This window comes from Haemaphysalis longicornis, unplaced genomic scaffold (assembly GCF_048455015.1).
Source record: "Haemaphysalis longicornis isolate Haplotype H1 unplaced genomic scaffold, Haemaphysalis longicornis Haplotype H1 scaffold_9, whole genome shotgun sequence".
Taxonomy (NCBI): Eukaryota; Metazoa; Arthropoda; class Arachnida; order Ixodida; family Ixodidae; genus Haemaphysalis; species Haemaphysalis longicornis.
The window spans coordinates 127,080,418-127,107,399 of record NW_027526460.1 but is presented as its reverse complement, the minus strand read 5'-3'; the positions used below and the strand labels follow the sequence as shown (position 1 = coordinate 127,107,399).

Below are 26,982 nucleotides of genomic sequence, written 5' to 3'. Positions count from 1 at the left end.
CCGAAGTAATTCCTCCACAACATCCGCAATAAATTGGCGGCCACGATCACTGATAAGCACTCGAGGGGCGCCGTGGCGAAGAATAAGGGCATGCAGCAGGAATACAGACACAGAGGTTGCTGAAGCAGTTGGAACAGCTGCGGTTTCCGCATAACGCGTCAGTGGTCAACACACGATAATCCAGCGGTTGCCGCCAGGCGTTCGTGGAAGTGGGCCTACAAGGTCAACCCCAACCTGCTCGAAAGGAGCAGTGGGTGGTTGCACAGGATGAAGCAGACCGGCAGGTATGGCGGCAGGACGCTTGTGACGCTGGCATTCTGTACAGGTGGCGACGTATTTTTCAGTCGTGCGCCGCATGTTGGGCCAGTAAAAGCGCTCTTTGGCGCGGTGTACCAAGGTGTCGAGACATCAAGTCATCGTGCATAGCGCGCAGTACGCAAGAGCGCAGACTCTCTGGTACAACCAAAAGAAACCGCGCACCAGATGCTCCGTAGTTTGCCTTGTAAAGCAGGCCGTCCCGAAGAGAAAAGCGATTAGAAGGGGCGGATGCACGAGCACCGGCGAAGAATGCATGGGCCAGATTGGGATCGTTCTGTTGCTCTCGTCGAAAGGTTTCAACGTTGGGAAATTCCTCAGATACTGGCGCGAGGTAGTCGTCGAAATTGTCTGCGTCGCACGCAGTCGTTGAAAGTGGTAGCCGGGAAAGGCAATCAGAGTCGGTGTGACGGCGGCCGCTTTTGTAGGATATAACGAAGTCGTATTTATGGACTCTGAGAGACCAGCGGGCGAGTCGCCCGGATGGATCACGTAGTCCAACCAACAAACACAGAGAATGATGATCCGTGACAATCGTAAAAGGACGTCCGTAAATGTAAGGGCGAAACTTCTGCACAGCGAAGATAACCGCCAAACATTCCTGCTCGGTCACAGTATAGTTTCTTTCTGACTTGCTGAGTGTGCGGCTGGCATAGGCGATGACATGTTGGGCCCCGTGATGCCTCTGCACGAGTACTGCTCCGAGGCCGATGCTGCTGGCATCCGTATGCACTTCGGTCGAAGCCGATGGGTCGAAGTGGCGAAGTATTGGGCCAGAAGTGAGCAAAAACTTAAGTTGGGAAAATGAGTTCTCGCACTCTGACATCCAGTTGAAAGGCACATTCTTGCGCAAAAGATAGGACAGAGGAGCAGCCAGCTCTGCAAATTTAGGCACGAACCGGCGGAAATAGGAGCATAGCCCCAAGAAACTTTTCGAAGGTCACGCACAGACTGGGGCGGCTTGAAATGGCTGACGGCTGCGATCTTCTCCGGGTCAGGTCTAACGCCATGTTTGTCAACTAGGTGGCCCAAAACTAGTGCTTGGCGCTCACCGAAGTGGCACTGTACACTGCCTGTCCAGTGAAGCAGTCCTCACATTTTGTGTAACATATATATATATATATATATATATATATATATATATATATATATATATATATATATATATATATATATATATATATATATATATATATATATATATATATATATATATATATCGAGAGGGAGAGATAGAGTTGGAGCAAACAGTCAAACACACGACAGGAATAATAACAAGGATGTTTACTGACGTTTCGAAAAGGGGGTGCATGTATACAAGCCCGATTGTTTAACCATCAGGAGGGTTTAAATAAAAGCATGAAACGGTCATCGTTACTGTGAACGCTGCATATTGGTTTCGTAAGCACAATCAAACGTAATCGGTAAAGCCGTACCAGAATTCATTCTGGACAACAGCGCGTGAAAATGACCTGAACGAAGGGAACGGACAGGACGACGAGCGCTGACAGGACGAGAGTTGTCAGCGCTCATCCTGTCCTTTCCCTTCGTCCACTTCTTTTCCTCGCGCTGTTGTCCAAAATGACGCCTTACCAACTTGCCCAGCTCACCACTCTGTTACGTACTAGAATTCGTTCCTCTGCTTCTGCGGTTTAAATGAGAGTAATGGAAGGAGGACTGCGTGTCATGGCAACAAACCCACCAGCTTTCCTACACTTTTCACTAATACCGCATTTAAAGTGTTGCGTTTATGAATCAAAAAGGACTCACTTCTGTTTCGCGATGCGAACGGAAACGTGATTCTAGTATAGTAGCCCTTATTTTTTTTTCGAAAGAGTGACCACAAAGGTTGACACGCTTGTACAAAGGAAGATCGGGGAGGAACGTGCGTGGCCTGAGAGAAACTTCTGTTTGGCCAATGTACATTGGCAATGTACAATGTACATTTGGCCAAACAGACGTTTCTGTTTGGCCAATGTACTGCATATTCAGGCAGGTATACGACATTCGAGGTGTCGCAGTTAAAGTCGTCTGTACGTTCAAAGGAAAAGTCAGAAGCTTTGCTATTTACTGTTAGGGATGCGTTCATATGGGCACACACTTTCCGATGGTCTTTATGACCCCCCACCCCCCCAAAAAAACCCATGCGAAGATGGCGGAGCGATAGCAGTGCGCTATACGAAGGCACCGCGACGAAGGCACGGACGGGGCAAGAGTCAGGATGCAACCTTTGCTCTTCCTGTCTCTGGGTTTTTTGTTTGCGTAGCGAAAATTTACAGGACCTCGATCCAACTAGGCCACTAAATGAGATCCTGATGTTTCGTCACCCGCAAATACCTTGAGAGCATACATGTCCCGCATGATACGGGGTCAATTCTCACCAGAGCCCCCCCTCACACACACACACTACACGCGTGCGCGCGCGCACGCGCACGCATTGGAAGATTTAGAGGGGGGTCCAGATGTCCTGAGCCCCCCCCCCCCTCCCCCTTCATCTTTGAATTTATGCCCCCAAGAAGATGACTCATCAGGTCGTAGAAAAGTCCAGTTGATGATTTTTAAAGACGATAGTCTTTCTTGCGCTACTTAAACGCAGAAATTTTGGTCTGTCTGTGTCTCTGTCTGTCTGTGAAAAGAGAATTTATTACAAAACCACATATCAGCGCGCAGCGACTAGTGGTAACAGCACTGCCCTAAAAACAGAAAAAAAAACAATCACTGTCTGTCTGTCTGTGACTCGATTCAGCCACCCGAGCGCAATAATCTTATATACCCGCAGCCAAATCTACACGTCTAAGCCCGGTGTCAATTTTCATGCTTGTCAACATTGTTGAACAGAACAAGACATTACGCAAATATAAGGCCGAAAATCAAAACATAAGTGATAGTTGCAGTGTTCCTTTATTTAAAAAATCACGGATACTTGGTTTTTGCGATAGCAAATGAAATACTACATCAACTGCAGAAAGCCGTCGCCTGCTGTTGTCGGAGCTCCTGGCGGCATTTAAGAAATCAAACGGTAACAGTAACGAAAGGTTTCACTGGATAGGTTTTGCCTTCCGCTCTGAACGCTCGCGGAGTAGGGTAACGTGGTTTTATAAATGTTGGAGTAGGTTGCCTCTATTCACGCTCGTCTCCGCCGTACGGCAGCGCTGGCATCGAGGCACCCGACTTGGTAGAACGCGGTAAATTTAAATTGTCTTGAGCAAACCTCTATCGTGGTATCTTGGGAGGAACGAGACGGGAGAGGAACAGCCTGGGAGGTGAGCGGAAAAGAGAAGCGAGGCATTTTACTTGGCAGGGGCGCCAGTCGACTATCGTCTTTCGTCGACATTTGCAACGGAAGGAACAGATACGCAGCCATTTTTTGTGTTTCTTGTATTTTTGGTTTTCCGAAATTTCTGCGAATAAAAAGGCTACTAACCTGCTTCTGCTCATCATCACCATCATCATCCCCATCACTACTATAGAAGCTGACCCCCCTCAGAAAAAACCTGGATCCACCCCTGCGCACACACGCACACACACACACACACACACACACACACACACACACACACACACACACACACACACACACACACACACACACACACACACACACACACACACACACACACACACACACACACAGACAGATAGAGAGAGGAGAGAGAGAAAGAGAGATGCGCCCAGTTTGGACCTCTCGAAAATTGCCTCTGCAATACGCAAAAAAAAAAAACAATCAACAAAGATATTGCCTTTTTCAGGTGCCCCATTTCTTAAGGGAGATTTCCCGTGCCATCCGGGTCAGCTTCGTAAGTATTGCGCCCCGCAAAAGGTCCGGGCCGGAAAGTCGCTTGTGCTTAGTATTTCACCGGTGTAGGTTCCCGGCACATGGTGCTATTCACACAGTCACAGAGAGCCGCGGAGGACGCTCAACCTCCACTCGGAGAGCGCAGTTAGCGAATGGAGCGCAGTTTTGCTATTAAAATGTAAAAATTTCGCGTGCCGCACGAGTTCGCGCGAATTTTTCAAATCACGGGAACTCGATCGGTGCGGCAGAAAATAAAGCGTGTCACAGGACATGTGGGTGAAAGTTGAAGTGAAATGGATCGGAGACAGTCAGCAGATAATGTAAAGCCGGGGCGTGCAGCGACATAACTAAAGCTATACTTTTTATGCCACAAATTTTGCGCCTATCCCAAAAGGAGTAGGGCGGGGGGGGGGGGGGGGCATGGCCACCTTCACCCCTCCACCTGCGCACGCCTATGCTGAAGAGCAGAACGCACATGAGCAGAAGCGCACGAACATATACACAGGCGCGCCCGTATACGGACGCACACATACACAAACACCCTAGATGGATTACCAGGACTAGTGTGGTTTTTCACTTATCTCCATCGCATACCCTTCATTATTCCGTGGAGTAGCAAGCTGCGCAACGATCAGGGTGTCTCTTCGATGACGTCAATCATTTCCGACCCTCTCCATCTACTCCTCCGTCCACTGACCTTTGTGTCCGTACGTGTTGCTGTCTGACACTGCAGTAATTGCATTTCACGCAGGGACGATTAGCAGCAGCGCAGATGTGTCGAGGGACCACGAGCAATCAATTGCATTTCTAGCGAGAAACCATAATTTACAGCTTCATTTCTGACTAGATTTATAGATTCTACCTGGAATCCACAGCTTCTAACTAGAAAAATTCTTAGTCTAGCTAGATACGATTGTTTCCAACTTGCAGGTTTTTTTCCCTTCCAGCCTGACTGACAAATGCTAGCTGGAAGTTATAGCTGCCTGCCGGAACACAATCTCAATCCAGGTAGAAATGTGCTAGAAACTGAATTTCTAGCTCATTTCTACCTATTCCATTCTGCCTATTTCTAGCTAGAAGAAATTTCTGGTTCAATAATCCAGCTAAAAAAAATATTATTTTCACCTGGTATGTTCGGACGCCATTACGAAGGACCTTCTTTCGGACGTCCTTCCCTGCCCAAAGGTAGCAGCGGTGTTATCCAGCCACCGCCCGCCTAATCGGGAACGTGCACTTCAGTCTGGAGTGCATTTGAGCAAAAGAGTTAAGCACCTGTTGAGAAACATCCGTCGACCTCCCCAAAACAGCATGAAGCTCTTTTCGCCACTTAGGTGGCGTCAATGACGGTTACCACGAACTATACGATGTTCTCTCAACAATCACGACGACGAAGGGAAGCTGATATGCAAGGCTCAACGCGTCAATCTTGTGGTCAATACGTGGCGTGCTAAGAATAACCCTACAAATGCGCGAAATGACGGACGTCCTGCTTTCAGTAGGCATCTATATCACAACAGCGAAACGAGAGGGTGAACGCGGTCGAGACGGGTTCCGGGTACTGTCTAGCGATAAGTGGCTTTTATCTCACTTCTTTGCCTGCTCGGTGAGGAAATCCTCGTCGCCCCAGCACTTTTTTTTGCACCGTGTTTGCGGCCGTGCAACTTATTTTTCGCCTCTCGCGGTCTGATCGAGCAAATCTGTGTTTCAGCTAGCGTAAACGGTGAGTGACCGCTCTGCGAATTGCGTTATGTTTTTTGCATGCTCAAGCATTTCTGCGTAGACTCGGCGAGAAAATGCGTCTGTCGGTCTAACGGCTGATGCTTCACACTTTCGCTGCGTACGAAGATAATATCAATTAATGAAAGGCCACGCGCTACGTCGGCCTTCATACGATTTTCAGCGGCTGCAGCTTTCAGCGGATACGGCATACGCGTTTGTCATGCGGCTACGTTGGCCGTCAAAGGGGTATCATACGTTGACACCACGCTACTTGCATTGCCCCTGAAATAATGCCTTTCCAGCGATCCATATAGGTATACCAGTGATGCCGCATTTAAAGGAGCTCCCTATACAGTGAAATGTCGATATAACGAACTTCAGGGGACCGCCGAAAATTGCTCGTTATTCTGAAAGGTCGTTGTAGCGAAAGTCGCAAAATTTCACACAACAAATAATATTTCAATGCCTAAGACAACCTACCTGTAGACCAGTGCCTCCTTGAAGTCATTTTTCACACAAAAAAATGCACTAAGACAACCTACCTGTAGACCAGTGCCTCCTTGAAGTCATTTTTCGCAAAAAAAAAAATGCACAAGTGATCATGAAACAATGCACGTTTATTTAAAGTAGTTGGCACTTTTCTTCTGTTGCGCACAGCACAAGCTTCCTAGCACGTAGGACTCCGACTCTTCCACATTCCTGTGGACTTACTCGGTGGCCGTGCGGTTTTTCCCCGGAAATGTACGGAGTTTTCGTATGATGTCCATCACATCCGCAGTCTTTCAGTGCTGCTGCGACACCCTGAGAGGCATCGTCGTTCATGCCGTCCTCGCTGCCTTCTTCATCCTGAACGCTCACGCTCTGGAGAATGTCCTCTGTGGTCAGCTCCGCTGATGTTCGTGAAGATTCAGCAAGCCGAGCAGCGGTGGAACGTAGAAAAACTTGGGGTGGGGCGCGAATAGCGCGGCCGCGGCATTCTGGACGGAGGAGGCCACCCATTCTTCCTTTTTTTCCTTCCTCACCTGTATAGTGTGGGGACCCTTGTTTCCCTACGCCTCGCCTGCACATGTTTTCGTGAGCTGGTAGCCGCCATTTTGGGTAGCCAGCGCGTCACGTAGGTCGTGTCCTCTTCATGACCCCGCGCGACGGGGATCCGGACATTTCGGCGTAGGACATTTCGGTGCACGGACTTTTCGGTGCACGGACATTTCGGCGCACGGACTTTTCGGTGCACGGACATTTCGGTGTACAGGATGTCCCAGGCATCTTTTAAAAACAGCTTACCTTTAATATTGTAATTTCGTCAATTGATATGATTTCACGTTCAAGAGTTGTGTTTGCGCCGCCGTGCGCGGGAACCAACGCTAAACCGAGCCGGAGCATCAGCGCGTAAAACCCAATTTCGGTAGTAAATGATAAACATTAACGTCGTAAATTTACTTCCGTTCAACCTTTTGCTTTATGTTAACATTCATGTGAACAACCCTAATACTTCAAGTGTTACTGAAGTGCTTTGATTTAAGTTCACCCAACGCTACAAGGCGCAGCTGCTTTTAGTCCATTCCGATCACTCCCCCCACCTCCCCGCGAAACCACCGGGAAAAAAAGAAAGGAAACGAGCTAGCTTAAGCGAGTGTGCGTTGCCTTTAAATTATTTTATCAATCTCGTCTTCATTGCATTCAGTGTCGGTTCTACTTAAAACTAACCAGCGATCGCACTTACAGTGGCGTTACTGAAGGTGGGCGGGGGGGGGGGGGGGGATGCTGACCAGGAAAATGCTGCCTTCTATCTTCCGTTGATGAATTTTACTAAGTGCTTTCTCCGCCGCTAGAAACGGAGTGCTCACGACGAGCATGTTTTGAGCTTCATTAATTCTGATCTTTAGGTTCGCTTCTCCCCACGTTAGATTTGCTTCATGCAAAATGCAGCTGGCAAACGTGTACGGGCTGATTTTTCGCAGTGCCAGGCCGTTGCGTGGGCGAATAGCGGAGGAGTTGAAACAAGGTGCTACCTCTACAAGCGGACCCACGCCTTTTGCCACTTGTGCCATGATACAAGTCACAGAGCCGCCGTTTGCCCTCAGCCTACCACGCTTAAAGACGCCCACTGCAAGCGTTGCGGCCAGCAGACAAAACAGGGCGCTGAACACGACTGCAAGCCTAAGTGTGCACTCTGCAGCGGTGACCACGTCATGGCTAGCAAGGAATGCCCGAAACGGTTTCTTCCACCAGTGAACCGGAGGAAAAAGCAGCGCGGATCCAGCCAGAGTCGCCAAGAGTCCCTTCAGAGACGGGAGCAAGGCACGATCAACTTCCAGGTCCCGCAGAAGGACACCCAGCGCCAAGCGAAGAACCGCAGAAGATGCGACGGAAGTACAGGTGAGCTGGGCTCAGATGCTATCTCCACGTGCTCAGACCCCTCCACCTCCTACCCCCAATCCCCCTAAGCATGACGAGCTGGCGGAACTTAAACGACTCAACGCGCAACTTCTTGCCGAGATTAAACAACAACGCCAAGAAAGCAGACAACTCGATCCATAGTGAGCTTCTCGCCCTCAATGCAGAAATTAGGCAAGGGGCAAACACTACGCCAGAGAAACGCAAAAAACCCGAACGCCCCGCACCAACTGCCCCGCAAACACCCAATGCAAAACCAGCTTACCAATCTGCCACCACCATAGAAGAACCGCTGGCTCAAGAGAATACCGAAACTGCCGAAACCGTAAAGCAAATGATGGTCATGCTAAAATAAATCACGCAACGATTAGACAAAGAAGTACAGGGACAGACGACTGTTGCTCGTCACTCTCTCCGAGACCTCAAGCCCTACAGCAGGCAATCATACCTGGCAGAAGATGCCATTTCTCAAGATGGCAACTCCCATGAATATGCGGATTCCTACGCAAGCGTCAAAACTCACCATATGGCAGTGGAACTGTATGAGCTACAAGAACAAGGCCAGCTCATTGGCTCAGTACATTTTGCCACGGCTCAGGATTCACCAGATGTTATTACCCTTCAGGAAACAAACTCCCCTGCAAAACTACTCGGCTTTATCTCATATGAATACGGACCCTCAAGTTCTCTCGCCACGCTAATAAACAAACGAATCACAGCTATACAGCATCCGCTCCAGCAGTCGGAAAAAATTCGAACACTGATGGAAATTGTCCTGAGGAAAGTTAAAGTGGCGCAGAGCCTTTACTTACTAAACATATATTGCCGTCCAAGGGGCCAAGATGCAAACCTCTCTTTCGTCATTAAGCAAGCAAAACGCATTGCATTGTCTAATCCCCTCATCATCGCGGGAGATTTTAACGCCGCACACCCTTTATTGGGTGTGCGGCGTTAAACAAAAGAGGGACCGCGACAACCAACCAACAAGAGAGGAACCGCGTTGCATTCCATCCTTGAGGAGGAAAACTTCATACTGCTGTCAGACCCGCATACTCCCACGCGCATGGGTAACAGCGTCTCCAAAGACACGTCCCCTGATCTCTCCATCACTACAGGGAACGTCACGGCTATGTGGTCTCACACCGGGGAAAACCTGGGCAGTGACCATTCGATCCAAGTCACGACAATACTTGGAGAAGAATACGTTATCCCCCTGGGAAGGGCGAGCCTCACGGACTGGCCTAAATTTCGTGAGCGAAGGGAACAAGCGCGACTTGACAGTGCAACCACCCCATTGCTTACTCTAGAAAAATGGACCATCCAACTCCACAAGGGTATGAATTGTTTCACAAGGAAAATTCGGACAACCACTACAACCCCCTGTATAGACCCTCACCTCCTCCATTTATGAGAAGCGAGAAGAAGCCTCATCAAACGCTGGAAACGACAGCGCCTAAACCGTCGTTTGAAAAGGAGGATAGCTCTCCTAACAGAAGAAGCAGCCCGCTATGCGGCTCACCTGTGCAAAGAAAGCTGGCTATCCCTTTGCGACAGTCTCCGAGGCCAACTCAGTACATCAAAGACATGGAGACTGCTCAGATATCTTAAGGACCCTTCAAAAAGCAAGACCGAGTCAAATCAAACGATGCATAAAATAATTCACTCTCACCCAGGAAATTCCGCTGCCCTCATGAAGTCCCTCCTGGACAAGTACCTCTCCGTGCATCCGAAAACGCCACTACCACCGTACTCTGGTCAACCAAATATCAAACTGGATGAAGAAATCTACATCCATGAATTAAAAGCGGCACTGCAACCCATCAGGCGCAACACAGCCCCAGGGGTGGACGGCATAACCAATAAGCTTCTAGCGAACTTGGATGATGATTCCATCATTGAACTCACCGCCCACCTGAACACAGTATGGAGGTCGGGCCAACTTCCGGAAGGATGGAAGATGGCAGAGGTGCGCCTTATTCCGAGGCCTGGAAGAGCACAGAGGACCGAGCACCTGCGCCCTATATCACTAGCCTCGTGTTTGGGAAAGCTTCTGGAGCATGTCATCCACAAAAGGCTACAACCTCAAACAAAATAACATGTTCCAACATACCATGTGTGGATTTCGTAATCACCTCTCCACGCAGGACATCCTTTTTCAACTGAAGGAAGAGGTTATGCTCAAATGCTCGAAGGACAACCCCAAAGCCATCTTACCCTTGGATTTAAAAGGTGCGTTTGACCATGTCAGTCATGCGGCCATACTTAAACAACAGAATGGCCTTAACTGCGGAGAACGCACCTACAAATACATTCCAGACTTCCTCGACGACCGAAAAGCCATTCTGAAGGTGGGAGATTTAAACTCCAATACAGTTTCTCTCGGCAACAAGGGAACGCCCCAGGGTGCGGTCCTTTCCCCCTTGCTGTTTAATATAGCTCTCATAGGCCTCCCTCCACTCCTGGATGCCATACTAGGGATACACCATGGATTATATGCGGATGACATCACCATATGGGCCACTCATGGGTCAATGGGGGAAATGGAGACCAACCTACAACAGGCGGCCGACATTGTCAGTGAATACGCACGACAATGTGGTCTAGCGTGTGCGCCGCAAAAATCTGAGCTGCTTATCGTCTCACCACGTAAAAAACTCCCTCCCGGGTCGCCAACCATCTCCCTAGAAGTGGATGGCCACCCTATTGTTCCACTCAGCAGGTGAGAATCTTAGGCATGCTTCTACAAGCGGATCGCTCCAACACCAAACTGCTAGACCAACTTAAGCACACCACGGAGCAAGTCTCCCACATGATCCGCAGGGTTAGCAGAAAAACGAGAGGTATTAGAGAGGCGGATGTGCTAAGACTTGTCGAAGCCTTTGTCATCTCTAGGGTTACTTATGCCCTCCCCTACGCTGTGCTGTCGAAGGCTGAAAATGACATGGTAGAAACTATCATACGCAAGGCGTACAAACTGGCGTTGGAACTACCTGTCAGCACCTCGACACAGAAACTCCTACACTTGGGAGTTTATAATACCTTGGATGAACTCCTCGACGCTCATCATATGAATCAATTATTACGTCTGAGCTCCACCTCCACCGGCAGGACAATTCTGAACCAGCTGTGCCTGCGCTCACCGCTTCAACACCCCCAGGCCGATGCGACTCAGCTTCCGCATGAGATCCGCCAATTCATTGAAGTGGCCCCACTGCCCCGGAACATGCATCCAACGCACCATCAGGATCACAGAGATGCCAGAGCTAAAGCTATCTTCAAACGGCACGGCCAAAACGCCACCACAGTATACACAGACGCAGCCTCCTACCCCGGGAGGACAGCTATGACTGCTGTTGTGACTACAGCTCAAGCCCTCCTCACAATGTGCATCAATTCTTACCACCCATGCACAACAGGAAGAAAAAGTGGCCATAGCCCTAGCAATTGCTCAAACCCCTGCAGAGATCATTATTACGGACTGCCAACAAGCATGCAGAACTTTCTCCAGCGGCTTCGTCTCACCCCCCGCCACACAAATTCTGCTGCAGAATCCTCCACAACACCGCGTAAGGATTATTTGGGCTCCCGCCCATGCCGACGTGCCTGGCAACGAAGCTGCCCATCAGCATGCCCGCGATCTGACACACCGGGCTAGTCAGGAGGTCGGCGAGCAGTGGCGTGACTGTCCCCTCTTGTCCTACAAGGAAATCACGCAGCACTACCGCCTGCAGCGAACAATGCACCCTCCTCCACACAAAAAACCTCACAAAAGAACAAGAACGCCACCTTCGAGGTATCCAAACCAATACCTTTCCCCACCCAACTAGAGCCCACATTCTGGCCCCCACCTTGTACTTCTCGCAATGCCGCTTCTGTGAGGCTCCGGGCACGCTTTACCACATTGTGTGGGGCTGCGATAAAAACCATAACCTACCCCCCCCCCCCCTGCCCTTCCCCTCCCCTGAGCACTGGGAGAGAGCACTGTCCAGCTCGGACCCCGATGACCAGCTTTGGCTGGTAAAGAGAGCCCAAGAAGCTGGACGGTCTCAAGGGGTCCTGGAATAAGGACTCTTCCCCAAGGCGAACTTCTTCATAGGGTCGTTTATTCCTCCTCCTCCTCATTATAAGGCAATGGGGCCTTCGAATTATCGCACCTTTGTGTATAGTAGTTAAACCAACCTAAAATGGCCGTGGAATGTATATAGCGCTTCAGAAAAGTACTTGTGGTCTTATGGAGGTATTCGATAAAAGAACCTAGGGGCTTCCAACTTTGGTATGGTTGCTTATATGACACACAAAAATTGTCTTACCAGCAATGCACGTGTGTAGCAGTGAAGCCGATTCTAAAGGGGCTCGGTGTACAGCAGAGCGGCTTAACTTTTAAGCATTCATTCGACAATTCTTACTTGGGATTTTCGACATTGTTTTCTTCTAAAACTATTACGTCATCTCATCCAATAAACAGAGGCTTTGGGCAGAGATCACGTTACTGTGCGCAAGCTATAGGAATCTTACTAAATTGGGAAACTGCATTAGCGTACACTTTATAATAAGGTAACAGCGCGGCCAATGCGGCGGCGCGTCGTGCATTTGTTTTCCGTCTGTTTTCGCTCAAACTTCAAGCTGAATTTCCGCCAAGAAAAACACCCCTTTTTGCGTTTTCTTATGCCCATAGATTCGAAGACGCACAACATGCTCACTCTTTTCCAAACGAGGCACGCCAACACTAAAACAGCGAGACACTCTGTACGTTTACGATGTGGTCGAAACCTACGTTGTGCGTGGAATGACACAGCGCTTGAATTGTGGTACGTGCAGGCTCCGCCATGCGGGTGCTTGGGGTGCAGTTCGCACCCCTCAACTTGCCACTGAAGCGGCGGATGGAGACGGCCGCTGTGCTGTTCATCACGGCGTCCTTCTTCGTCGGTGGCCTCTTCTGGACGGTCGTGTACGCTTACCTGCTCTTCTGCACCCGCTTCTACTGGCTAGCCCTGATTTACGCCGCCTGGTACGATGTCGTTTCTTTCATTTGTTTTCGCGCGTTCTATTATTAGAGCGAGAGCTCTACTACGGCGCGTCTCGAACGGTCATTCATCGCGTCGCAATGACCTTGAGCTGCCGGAGCGCAGGTGTGGCAGGTGTGATGTCACGTCACGTGATCCGCGGCGGAGACGCGACGCACATGCGGTCGCTCAGAGCCTCGCCGCTGCAGTACCACGTGACTAGGCGAGGGTTTAACGGCTGCTTCGCCGGCACTTGGTCACTCAGTTTCGCAATGAATGGCGCGCCGGCTGGGCTTTCTCCGTGAACACTTCAGCGCAGTCGACAAGCTGAGTCTAATCATCCGGTAGCCCAACTTTCATGATATACAAAGCCAAGCCAAGGAGACCTTTTGACACTGAGAAGTAGGTTGACAAGTGCTAAACCTGATCAATTTTGTTAATATCAGCTTCAAATGCGTAGCATTTTTGAGCGGGCCGGCCCCATTTATGCGTCGTCTCGGCCGGTAGTTCTTTAACCGCATGTGATACAGAGGCGTGGTGGACCCACCGCTAAAGTCTGTCACGAATGTTCACACCTACGCAAATGCGGAAAAATAAATATGTGTAGAACCAAGACACATAATGACAAAATCATTTAGTAATTAGAACTCGTAATAGTACCATTTACGCGCACGCCGGTTTTGCAGCTGCGTACACAAATTAAATGTGAACGCACGGGTCGCCTTTGATACGCAAATTAACGTAGGGTAGTCCATCCAATCTTTGTCAAAGCCTTGTGATACTCCTACTACCATCAAATGAAAAGTTTAATTGAATGTGGAAATCTGCAGTTCTTTCTGCAGCGCTGTTAGCGAAGTTAATGCGTAAAAAGAAAAAGTGCACAAATCCGAGGTGTCATGTTTGATGTCAAGAAACGGGTCTATTGCTTAGGCATGGATCTCGTCGTATTGCAGTTATGACTAGTAACAACATTGGTTAAGGTTTGAATTCATGTCGCATGGGCGACGATGGTATCATTGAAGCAATCGCCCCAGAAGTACACATCACTGAAGCGATGGCCAATGTCTGCGCACAAGGCGCATCTGTATGTAGGGCGCATAATAATCATGGCGAAACCCTCCCAACGTGGACTCTGTGTTTAAGCTCCATGAAAAAAAAAAAAATATCCCGGGCCTTCTCCAATAACGCCCCCTCACCTGGTGAGGGGGCGAAGCATGCAGTGTATAAGTGTATTCTTGGCGTTTTTGCCAACGGAGATGAAACCGCTGGGGGGGGGGGGGGGTACAGGTGTACAGCTTTGCTGTAAAGTCTCTTATCTTTAAAGCACGAAGCTCTCTATCTAGCGCGAGGGGTAAACGACTGTCTCGGTGCTTCTTTAGTACGCGCTACGTTCTAGCGCGAGGCGTAAACGAGTTTCCCGGTGCTTTAGTACCGTGACTATATGAGACGAACGACGATCATGTCGACGACGACGACAGGAGACGCCAACAGCCCCAGCCCCCTGAGGGGCTTCGCCCCTAATACGTCCTTTACTATAGTCACAACAACCGACCCTGCACGTGGCACAGCCACTATACACCGTCAAGCCAGTTAATAATTCACGCAAATGTGTATGAATACCAATCACGACGTAATCAGCAGGTTCTTTTGGAGGCCCTGTAAAACAACCTGCTGATTAAGTCTCGTGATTGGTATGCTTCATAATTTTTTACAGCCATGGAAAAATGAAATAATGAAAATCAGGAAAATATGAACCGGAACACTCAAATAGCGCGATTTCTGTCCAAGGTCAAATTGACGCGTGGCCTGATTATAGTAACTGAGTTTAGAAAGATGGCTTTCCATTTATACAAGTAGCGCGCCATTATCTGACCTCCAATAACAGTATTTTTTTTTTTCAATTTTGCGGGTTCTGGTTCAAATGTTCGTGCTCGCATTTCATTTGTTTATGACTGCACGTCACAAGCAGTTCTTTTAGCAGGAATAAAATTTACAAATCTGATTTTAAATACGCATCAGTTTGGGTTCAAGAAAAAGCAAGGCTATCAAGCATCAACTAAAACCCCTCCCACACCCCTCTCTAATGCCAGTATAACCAAGTCCGTGCAAGATATATCACTCACAGAAAGGAATTAGTTAGTGCGCACCAAATTTGAGTTTCGCAACTCCACCAGACTTCACAACTTAGCAATGCTACCGTTAAGTTTAGGAGTTTTTTCTTTTTAATAGCGAAAGTTTTCTCTGCAGCATAAAACGGTGGGGGCGAGTGAGTCTAAACACAGACAGCAGTGCCTGGCAGTTTTTAAGCAGTCCTAAGACGATCTGTGGCCGTGGTAACGGTGTTTAAGGATCAGCGGTACAATGCCAGAAAGGATCCTCTGCCGATTTTCCGCGCCTCGTATCAAGTTAAGGTTGGACAGAAAGACACAAAACCACGGAGGCTGAGATCCACAAAGGGATTATACACAAATAGATTATTACACAAATACATACACAAATGGATTATTATACGCAGTGTGGGGAGATATTCCTGACACACACAAAAAAGAAAAAAAAAACCTGGCCATCTCTACTAACGTGAAACCTGGGCAGGGGCGAAGCATGCAGTGTATAAATGTATTCAAAGATTGTAAGTGCATCTTGCCACCTGGCGCACGCGACATCCCAATTACGAAGACGGAGGAGAAGTGGAATTCGAAACGGAGAACTGAAAATTTTAAAGTTATAGTAAGCACGGAGCGAAATAGAAGCAGGCAAGCAAGCAAGCAAGCGCGAACGAAAAACGACTGTCCCGATGTGTTCTTTTATAGTACGCGTTTTTGCCCACGTAGATGAAACGTTCTAGCGCGAGGCGTTAGAAAACGAGTGTCCCAGTGTTTTAGTACCGCGACTACATGAGAAGCCGACAATATGAGACGACGCCGATATGAGACGCCGACGGCCCGAGCCCCTTTGGTGCTTCGCCCTTAAAAGTAAACCTGTCTGTCGGGCACATATATTGCTCATTGTTTTGTAGGGCTACATTAGATTGTTTTGCTCAAGTCGATAAATGGTCGTCTGTGTCAGGCTGAACCCTTCGCTAAATTCTGTTGCAGCCTTACTGAAAATTAAGCGACAGTGACGGTTGAACGTTCTCCACTATAGTCGCCTTTGCGTGTACACGTTTGTATAGGTATGTCTACGACTGGAGGACACCCAAGCTCGGTGGCCGGTCGAGCACGCGGGTGCGCAGCTGGTGGATTTGGAACAACATACGGGAGTACTTCCCGGCGCGGCTGATCAAGATGGCGGACCTGGACCCGGGCAGGAACTACATCCTGGGCTACCACCCGCACGGCATCATGTGCATGGGCGCCATCGCCAACTTCGTCTCCAAGACCAGCGGCGGCGGCCTGATCTTCCCCGGCATCCGCATCTGCGCCCTGTCGCTCAACCTCAACTTCCTCTTCCCCTTCCACAGGGAGTTCATGCTCTGGTACGGTACGTGCTGCAGAGGTTCACATGTCCCTTGCGGAAGCTTGCTGCGCCAATTAGGAGCACGGAATCCTCAACACACCGACTAAGCTTGTGGAAATCGTGGATAACCGCGACCCGCGATCCCGAGCCGGTGCGCGCTTCGGGGAGAGACGCGTTGCTCTGAAACCGGTCCGGCGCTCCGTTGGTTTGTCGACGCCCCCGAGAGATGGCACCACCGGTCCGTGCGCGGCACAGGCGCGCTGGCTTCGCGAACATGTGCGCGCGGAAGACCGAGAGAGAGTCTGATCGGAGGTCCGGTCCGGGTGACTTCGACGGAACGGCGGCAGCGGCGGACCATGTATCTCAGGTGGGGATTTTGTTGCCGCGTGCAGTGAATGCCTGCCTCTCGTTCGCGACCTCGACCAGGATGGCGTGATTCGTGAACGCCGTCGAGCTTTGTGCTCGCATGCTTTGGGAGTTCCCAAATAAATGGCCATGCTTCGGCACTACTCTCTGCCCTGTTCTCGTCTCGGCGAAGAGACCTCACTGGGCTACCGAGGTGCACGGGGCCACGTGGTTGACGCGCCGGGAGCTAGCGTGGTGACCTACGCTGAAGTACTAGCTAGGTCGCCCCCCAAGAACCCCACATATTCCACAAGCTATACGTAAAAACAGAGCGTACGTTTCCAAGTCAGTGCAGGACGGGTACTTTAGGAGGCTCCTCTCCGCAGCGGAACCGACCCAGAAGATACCAAACCATCTGTGGGAGTAAGGAGACCAAAGCCACAAGAAAGAAGAACAAATGCATTTACACTACGCTGATCCTCTCACTACTTATGAACAGGACGTCAGAATACCCTCGTCTATCTTCTGTTTCTTCTGTGGACTCGTAGCGGCCCCATGATTCGTGTTCTTAATTTTTTAATTTCGGTTACTTCGCTGTGTCGAACAGAACAAAATGCAATACAATTCTTATTTACGAAAAGAATGTTTGGAATTGATCTAACAGCTAGAGCGAACCCGGGAAGTCAGCGTTGCAAGCCGGGAGGCTACCACTAGGCAATAGAGGCCGAGCAGCAAGCTCGTTTTAGGAGTTCACCAATAACATTGTGGCAGTGTTCGAACTTGTTTCAAAGCACCGAAGCAAATTTGGATCTCGACCCGAAACTGACAGGCAAAGCAGCACGTCGGCTGCGGTTTGTGCATGCACCGAATGTAAGCATCGTGCCGAAGATACATAGCCATCCAAGCCACGATATCCCTTCAGTGCCTATTTGACTTCTCAATGCACTCGCGAAGTAGTTTACCCTACCGTAGGTAACTGTGAATCTACCAAAACTGCCATTTTCCTCCGCATTACGCACAGCATTCTTTCAGAGCGAGAGCTCTACTACTCTACATCTTTCAAGGTCATTCGTCGCGTCGCAAGTGACCTCCAGCCACCGGCGCGCAAGCTGCGCCTTTCTTTTTTATGGCTTCGCTTCTTCGGGGCCTCGCTGCTGCGATAACCATAATACTACGCGATACCACGTGGCTAAGCGAGGGTGAAACAGCTGCTTCGCATGCGCTTGATCGCTCAGCGTGGACTTGGCCGTCTGTGCATGCATTTCAGTGGAAGCCTAAAGGGACCCCGAAAAGCTTTGTGAAGGTGGCAATCAAATGCATTCAGGTGGTAGAACACATAACGGGGGATTTTTGAGCCAAGTGTGAGCCCCATCCATTGTACAGATAATTTGTAAACAATTTTTGAATATCGCCTTTCTCAGCCGATGAGCGCGACACTGCAGCGAGCCGACCGCGGCTGACGCAACGGCGACTGCGGGTGACGCAACGGCGATCGCTGCTGACGCAACGGCGAAGGCACCCCCTGATTCGCCCAATCGCCGGCAAGGTCGGCCGCCGGCGGCGTCACTGCCATTGGCTTCCGGCTGCTCTTCCTCCTTCCTGCGCGATCCCGAGGCAAAGGCGGGTCCGCAGTGATTGACGCGAGCCAGGCGCAGGAATGTAGCTAGCTGCTTTGAAGGAAGCAGAGAGGGAGGAGGAGTCGATCGGCAAGTGGGGAGAGGTGCCTTTAATTGCTTCTGGCGCAGCTAATACTGAATGTAGATCAATAATTCCAACGGCATTGTATCGCTATATTGGTGCTACGTGACTATACAGGCCTTTTGTAACTTTTACAGAAGGCTTTTCTGGGTCCCTTTAAGGGTGCATTCTGTCATTCAGAAGATATAGCTTGACATCAGGTTACTAAATCTCAAGCAAAGACAAAATTCCACGAAACATCATGTGCATAGTTTTTGCTTTCCCTCGTGAAAACCAGGTTTAAGTGTTAAGCCTGAGCCATTTTTTTTGCAACAGGAATGACGTCTATGCAATGTCCTGTGTTGTGACCTTATAGAGGCACCGGTTCCGCAGGCATGTGCTCTGCCGACAGGGAGAGTCTGCAGTACATCCTCACCAAGAAGGGTACGGGCAACGCCGTCCTGATAGCGATCGGAGGAGCTCAGGAGTCACTGGACGCCCACAAGGACAGCAGCGTCATCACCCTCACGCTCATGAAGAGGAAAGGCTTCGTCCGGAACGCCATCAAGTGCGGGTGAGGCAGCCGGGGCTAGAGTGCCTCGATGCGCGCCCCCCCGCTTAGAGTAGTGTCAGCTTTTGAAAGGGCAGGTGCCGCCTCGGCGGCCTTGGCGGCAGCGTGGCCGCCATTTTGACTCCTCCGGCCGGGCCCCGGCGCTTGGTGTGCATGTTGTTGCTCGCTCGATGCTCGTTCCGCACCAGTTTTATGCGATCGTTTCCATCACCATGCCCTTGTGATGCGGGCTGCAGGGCGAAAATTATTCTAGGAATTGCTGAAAACTCTAGCACTTGCCCAGGGGATCGAAAAGAAGGCTTCTTTGGACAGCGAAAATCAAGCGCGATAAGCGGCATTTCACCAAAGCCTCATCCATTTGTATCGTAATTTAACATTTATTTATTTTTAGCGCGAAGCTATTTCATCTGCCAGAAATATTTAGCGCACCATTATCTTTTATTTTATTGAATGCAAAAGCACCCGTGTGGGCAATATTTGGCGCAGCCTAAAGGGCCCCGAGTATTCTGATACATTCAAAAGTACTACCGAGGGTTTCAGAGTAGTGTCGTTGCGTGGGAAAGTTTCACCCTGGATTCAGAATTTATATTTATTCGTGCACGCTTTCCACAACTTCGTCGAAACTTACATGCCTCTTCCGAAATGAGAACGTTTGGACACAAAAGTTATGCTGTTACTGCGAAAAATGTTCAGCGTTACGATGCCGGGCCGGTTACCGCTGTCTTCGTTCTTGTGAAGCAGTGCTTTTTAAATGACAAGTAAAAACAAGCCCAGGCCTATTGCGCAGTGTTGTGTCATTCTTACACGATAATTAAATTCTGCCCTAGTAGGAAATCACGACTTGGCTACAAACTTTTCATGGAAATAAATCTGTAATGTCTGCCATAAAGTATCGCCCCAACGACCTTATATTTCGTCAGCTGATTGTTTTTTATTCGCGAACATTTTCAGTGCAAAGCTTTAACGTATTACCCTAACAGCAGGCAAGGAACGCCCTTTATAAAACCTCCCCCCACAAACCTGATTCTTCGTCAGCTGATTGTTTTTATTCGCATAAATTTTCAGTTCAAAGGTTTAACGTATTACCCTAACAGCAGGCAAGGTCCATTGTCGCGCTCATTGAAACGGCTCACGGGAAAACGCACATGAAATCAGATTATTAAAATTTTCCCGTGGAGCTAACCTCTCAAATGAATAAATACTTCTCTCTGTCACACACACAGCTTGTTCTTGCCGGGGATCATACAGCGCGCATAATTGAGGGTTTGGTTAGATGACAAAGACGTACATTCATCGTTATTTTGCCAGTCTGCTGAAATCCTGTTGTAATTTCCTTTGAACCAAACTACTATGAATGAAACTGCGGGATGGTTGGGAAAGGCTGAAACCGAATGCAGTCATGAAGATAACAGCGAGTCAGCGACAGTCCTCAGCAAGTTCTCCATGTAGGATTTTATTAGTAAAATTTATTCTGCAGGCGCAGCATTACACGAATAAATCACATGTTCACTGGAATTTTCGGGTTTTGTTTCGTAAAAGTAGAGCGACAGTATGGATGTGATGTGTTCAGGTATTCCCGTAAAATATCTTCTGTAAATGGTGGGGCGGGGATGTGTATCAATGTCAGATAATAATAAGGTAAAAACAGGTGTTTATATGCCACAAAAATTTAAATGTTTGAATCATTTCCGCAAGAATACTAATAAAGTAGTTCACATTTCATCTTACCAGCATATTTACACAGTATTGCCGCTCGGAACCTTATTACTTGGAACAAGTGGTGCGGGGGGGGGGGGGGGGGTGCGGGAGGGGGCGCTTTTTCTGCGTGCAATGCGATGATGTCAGTTTTGGAAAATTAATAAATTGTTTGTAAACATTGTAAACACTAGCTAGCTCCACAATACTGAAATTTTTACGCTGTGGTACATGTACGGCTGCTGGCAGCATGTATGCAAGTGCTTTAAACGTTGGGTAAAGTGTTTGGAACAACGTTTACAAAGAAAATAGGTAAAGGTTTTGACTTATCGAACGTCTGTTGTTTCCCGCCTAAGGAAGAAGATTCGTTTTTAATACATAGAAGTCTACGTCAGCCACTGATGCCTAACACAGGCACAGGCTTACAAGGCATACTTCGTTTCTTTGATGAGCATTTAGGCAACAACAGCGCTAAGTGCTGGCTAACCTTCGCAAAATAGAAAAGCTTGCGAACGTGCGCTTGTGCCTGAACGTACCGTGCACCGCAAATGCTCGTGCGCTTCGCATGCTACCCAGCTGCGGCGGGAGGCGTAATGGCGGATGCGGTAGCAGACGACGCGGCTGTCCTCACCCTCAGCGGAGCGCGCGAGCATCAAGGCACCCTAGCCGGGGCTATTCTCTGGCGTAACTTTCGAGGTGAACGTAATCAGGGCAAGGGCTGTGCTACCAATCTAAACGGAGGTTCTGGCAGCGATCTTGAACTAAAAGCACAGCCAGATACTGCGAGCCAACGTCATTGGGCCGATCACAATGCACTTGCCACGAAGTATATATACATCTCCGGAGAACTTTACACCTACTTTCATAATCTCATCTGTGTTATTCACTGTTACCAGCTTCGTCCTTCAGTGCATAGGTTCTATCTGTGCCAATACTCATCTTTATCATCCGTTCCCTTACGCTCCCGCCTTCTGTTATTGTTTCTTCAATCCGTGCCATGTTGTAGGCATGGAAGTCGCAATTATTGCTTGTGCTAATCAATTTCCATAGTCAGTGTTTCACTTTAGGCGGAATGAATTGACAGTTTGTAGTTTCAGGTGGACCCTTGCTTGATATTTGCCCATTATGGTAAACATATCGGTTCTGAACCTTTAGCGCAGCCGCCTTGGTTCTTTTTGATGAACCTATCATGGCGTGGTTCGTTTTTTTTCGCCTCCAGCACAGACCTGGTTCCCGTGTTCTCGTTCGGCGAGAACGACATCTTCCGCCAGCTGAAAAACCCGCCGGGCTCCACTTTGCGACGACTGCAGGAGAAGCTAAAGAGCATCGCCGGCTTTTCGCCTCCCATCTTCTACGGCCGAGGAATTTTCCAGTACACCTGGGGGTACATGCCTTTCCGAAACAAGATCACCACCGTCGGTACGTCCCATAGCGCATGACGACATATATGCCTTATGAGCGCTGTGCTTCAAGTCTGAACATTTTGACTGCCCTAACAATTTTTTTAGATGCGACGCATCTCTTTGACTCGCCTTGTCCCTCCATCCATCCCTAGTCCGCACGCCTCTCCCTCATTGTCCTCGCCACGCCAGCTGCGCGGTAACGCCGCTCTCACCGCAGCGCCATCTTGCGTTAGCGCTCGCTCCCCTCGCCATGCCAGCTGTACGTCAGCGCGCGTTAGCGCTCGGTTAACACATGCGCATGCGCTACTCTCTCTCTCTCTCTCTCTCTCTCTCTCATTCCCCTCACCGTTAACGCGCGGTACATATAAACGCGATAACTGCGCCGCTCCGCTCAGTCACTCCACCGCCGCCGCTCCGATGGCATCCGATGACCACTGATGATTTGAATGGAGACTAACAGGTCTGCTACCGCGATGGTCGGCGCAACCGTAACAAGCACCGCCCAGATGCGTCGCATCACCCCATGGTTTCCCCCCGCGGAAAGATGTGGTTAATTTTTTTTCTTCCAAATTTTACGCCTGCCGGCGGTACAAAAATCCCGGGCCCCATCTCCACTAACGTGAACCTGGTGAAGGACGAAGCATGCAATTTATCAGTGTATTCTTAGTGCCTCGGCGTTTTTGCCAACGGAGGTGAAACCGTTGGGGGATACAAGTATACAGCTTTGCTGTAAAAGTCTCTTGTCTTTGAAGCATGAAGCTCTCTAGCGCCAGGCGTAAACGAGTATCCTGCAGTGTTTTTTCAGTATACGTTACTTTCTAGCGCGAGGCGTAAACGAGTTTCACCGTGTTTTAGTACCGTGACTACATGAGACGAACGACGACTACGACGACGACAGGAGACGCCAACAGCCCCAGCCCCTAAGGGGCTTTGCCCTTAAAAAAGTCTATGACTGCTAATACACCTCTGTGGGGCCCGTCTGGCATCTAATGCGTGCGCAGCGCAAGCACCACACGCACGCACGCGCACACTGCATTTTCTATTTCTGTGTATTGTTACGTGGTGGCAGAACAGATGGGGTGAGCCAGGGTTAAGAATTATGACCGATCTATTTACATTATATACATGGCGGCCGTGACAGAGCTCGCGCAATGTACGCGCCAGGCACTTCGTCGTCGTCGTCCTTCTTGGGTCAAGGCTCTGCGCAGTATTGCCCGCCTCAGTATAAGTACCAATATGAATGTAAACATGCATATGCACACATATAAAGGCGCAAAGGGGGCAAAGCGACGGGGGGCAGGGATAACTAGGTATAACAGCGGCACAGAAGGGCTTTGCGCTCTTCTGTGCCGCTGGTCCTCATGGGACACCCCTCGTGGTTTCGATCCCCTGTTCCTGCCCCTCAAAGCGACGCCCCTACCAAGAATGCATGGATCTGCATGTCAGTACCGCGTCGCTTAAAAACGCGCCCCCTTTTTTGGAGAATTCCGCCCATGGACATCAAGCTGACCTCACGGACATTTTTGTCGTGAACTTGAGAATCTTCAATCGCGTTCGTGACCCTTCATTCATTCCATGCACTAGGCGGGGACTGTTGACTTCCAACCTCTCCACCGAACAGCCAGTTAACCTACCTATAAGAATATACCAGGAATACTTCGCTTCTTGGACAACCCCTTGTATCGACTGAGACGACGGCAGTGTAATTATCGCGGACAATGCCTTCCTTTATAAGCTGAAGCAATAGTCCCTTGAGCACATGCGACTGGTTCGCGCATTTCTAACTGTGAAGCACAGTAATTTCCCGTTTCTCTCAGTTTTTCTTCCCGATGTATGCGAGCAGCGCTCCCATGATTTGCCGAATAATGTAAACTACTTTCCAGCACACAATGTGTTGTTCCGAGTTTAGCTAAGCGCAACAATGATTTCCTGCTTTCAGTTGGCAAACCAATCCGCGTCGACAAGAAGGAAGACCCCACCGAAGAGGAAGTGGACCAGTTGCACGAAGAATACGTCGCCTCATTGCGGCAGCTCTTTGAAAACCACAAGGAGCAGTGCGGCTTCAAGGAACGAACGCTGAGGATAGTCTGAACAAGCCCTTGTGTCGAATCCTTGATCCACATCGTTATCGCAAAGACGAAGCGCTCCTGACAAGTGCACTATACGAAGAGTCGACGACAACAAAAGGGGACATTTGTTGTTTCGACGTATTCTGTCCTTTGCGAAACTTCTCAAAATGCTCCCAATCCCCGTCCCATGCTATTTTTGGGTGCGTCTACCTCAGGTGTTAAAATTTTTTTTTTCTAGATGTAACTGAGCAAAGGAAGTAACTCTTACGGGTATTGCGGGTTTGCATGTCGAAAACAACAAGTTTAGTGCTATTAGAATAAAAAAATGCAGACATATATCCTTTAAGTCTTCACTAATGCGTGAAAATTCTACGCCATTTGTCTTTGAGCCTTCTTGATAGCCAGATTTGGCCTTGAGTAACAGATATACAGTTAATATTTTATTGCCTTATAATTTTATTAAGTTTCTTTGTGCCAATGGTATATATTTACACCATTATAGTAATTATATGCCTTAACTTCGACATTTATGCATTTTTGTTTGTACAGATAAAAGGTGTGCCACACAGTTCGTTCATTTTCCACGAAACTCGTCTTTCGGTCGTTATTTCCGGGGCTTTCTCATTTTCGTGTTGGTCGTGTGAGGGCGATGTATGAAATACGTACGTTTAATTTCAGTTTATTTACAAAATATTTTAATTTTAATTTGTTTGTTGTTCTAAATTTTCTTCCACAAATTATCTCTATTTACGTTAGCAGAAATATTTCTCCAATTGCGGTTTTTGTGCTAATGCACGGGTGCTGCGCGGTTGGTGTTTCTTCAAGATTGTTTTTTTTTTTGTTCTTCGGTTTGTAATTTCGGTGTTATTAACAGCAGAACTGTTCAATTTTTACTTCCGCCGTCCAGCGTTACCAGAAAAAAAAAACGCCAAGAAAAAATACCCTGCGCATGTGAGCGCTTTGTGAGGAGCGCCCGGTGTCGGCGAGCTCGACCTTCGAGAACACTCTGCCCAGCCTTCGTGACGTGATCTCTCGCGTGCTGTTCTTCTCTCCAGTTCACGTTCGCACCTGAAGTGGGCAGCACAGACGCCGACTTCGCGAAGCCGGTTGCTACCGGTTCTAGCTCGTGCTAACGCGGTCCACATATTTTTGATTTCATGAGTTCAGTTGTACTGCATCTTACAATTATTTTAATTTGGGTTTTTAAGAAAATTTTTTCGACCATTTATCTCTACGCCATTAAAAACGATTACATGTGGTAACTTCGCCCCTTATGCAAAATTTATGCTAATGCACAGCGTTACACGGTCGTGCTTTCTCACAGTTATTTGAAATTTAGTGACACTTAGGCAGGCAGAGGGGGACACGAACGCAACACGCTCGCTCGCGACGAGCTCTCAGGAAGGGTTTTCCCCCAACAAATTGCGGTCGCCTTGGGATTCTCGGGTACAGATAAGGTAAGACGCAGCATCGCAGCAGGTATACCTGATCGCCGCTTTCACGGATGGAAATCCCTAGTGCAATTTTTAACTACACAACCTTTCACAAGCTGTTTGTCGCGGCCTGCTTCGGTTAATGCGCGCAAGCAGCCGCAACGCTGCCGCCGGCCACCGATCCGCGCCCTGACAGCAGGTGCTGGTTCCGGGTCACTCACCAGTTCCTTCGCGGCCGGTCAGCGTAGAGAACTGCAGTTATAGCATCGCGGCAGATATTTGATCGCCGTTTTCACTGGTAGTGCGGATCACAGCCCTTGGAGCAATTTTCACCACACTATATTGTCCCGTGACATTTATTGTCACAGGACAATATCACCCTTTTCCTCGCACGTGTATACCCTTGTTAGAATTTCATGCTATAGCGAGCGGCGACAAGTCGAAGCTGCCGTGGCTTGCATCGCTCGTGCTGCTTCGTGTGCCGTGCCTGCGGAGCATTTCGACGTGCAGCACTTTCCAGCGTTACCCATTGTTTGGCAACGACGCGCGATATCTACAAACCTAGCTAAGCTATTGTCGTGGCCCACAATGTTGATTGGGAAAACAAGCAAGCCGTTTGGGAACCCCAGTGCATCGTGGTCCCCTATTCTAAGCGTGGGGCAGCTCTTCATTTCATTGAGCACGTCGCTTCAGGTAGCAGGCCAAGACCCCCGACGACACGACAGGCCCGGATACTGGTGAAGGCGATAACGACGAGCGCTCGGGTGGTAAATCTGCTCGGTGAGTAATACGTTGAAGTAGTGGTTTTAGAAAATTCATTCATAGCAGTGCTTTTACAAAAGCACGTTTTTACTCAATTTTAAAATCTCCATCTTCAGTAGTCATTTAAAGGCTTCTAAATACCTCAACAATTATTTTTCTCTTCGTCGTTGTGATGGCGGTGTACAAAATAAATCCATGTGAGGTATTTATTCTTCAGGTTTTAAGATTTCACTTGACCAATTATCTACATGCGTCAACTTGGCCAACTATGCCTCAATTTCTGCGCAAATGCAGGGTGTTGCACGGTCCGTGCTTTCCACAATCTTTCTTGTGTGTTTCGG

At 49.0% G+C, this 26,982-nt stretch overlaps 2 protein-coding genes across 6 annotated transcripts in view; one reads left to right on the top strand and one right to left on the bottom strand.

Moving 5' to 3' along the window:
* Positions 1-5,391, bottom strand: part of LOC144153914 (uncharacterized) — a 40,914-nt gene extending 35,523 nt beyond the window's left edge. The window contains exon 1 of one of the 2 annotated variants that reach the window (XM_077685674.1): positions 5,237-5,391. In XM_077685674.1, the coding sequence (XP_077541800.1) occupies positions 5,237-5,256 (20 nt within the window). In that variant the 5' untranslated portion in view covers positions 5,257-5,391. The remainder of the gene's footprint in view (positions 1-5,236) is intronic. The other variant, XM_077685678.1, reaches the window with a different exon arrangement.
* Positions 5,392-5,722: 331 nt separating this feature from the next.
* Positions 5,723-25,024, top strand: LOC144151948 (2-acylglycerol O-acyltransferase 2-like). Of its 4 annotated transcripts, none has more exons than XM_077683133.1 (6): positions 5,723-5,831; positions 13,046-13,235; positions 16,403-16,710; positions 19,102-19,282; positions 22,194-22,393; positions 24,317-25,020. In XM_077683133.1, the coding sequence occupies exons 2-6, from the start codon at positions 13,054-13,056 to the stop codon at positions 24,466-24,468; spliced, it is 1,023 nt and encodes a 340-aa protein (XP_077539259.1). In that variant the 5' UTR covers positions 5,723-5,831; positions 13,046-13,053; the 3' UTR covers positions 24,469-25,020. The 4 variants fall into 4 exon arrangements, with proteins under 4 accessions (XP_077539259.1, XP_077539258.1, XP_077539257.1 ...); XM_077683132.1 differs by lacking the exon at positions 5,723-5,831 and adding an exon at positions 7,883-8,209 and having other exon boundaries at positions 16,403-16,705; positions 24,317-25,024; XM_077683131.1 differs by lacking the exon at positions 5,723-5,831 and adding an exon at positions 7,895-8,209 and having other exon boundaries at positions 24,317-25,023.
* The last annotated feature ends 1,958 nt before the right edge of the window (positions 25,025-26,982 follow it).

Excerpts from the sequence above, each read along its gene's own strand:
- LOC144151948 (XM_077683131.1), top strand. The coding sequence starts at position 8,023 with ATGGCTAGCAAGGAATGCCCGAAACGGTTTCTTCCACCAGTGAACCGG. Across the intron at positions 16,711-19,101 it reads GGAGTTCATGCTCTGGTACG|GCATGTGCTCTGCCGACAGG; the intron begins GTACGTGCTGCA and ends CCGGTTCCGCAG. Across the intron at positions 19,283-22,193 it reads CGGAACGCCATCAAGTGCGG|CACAGACCTGGTTCCCGTGT; the intron begins GTGAGGCAGCCG and ends TTTCGCCTCCAG.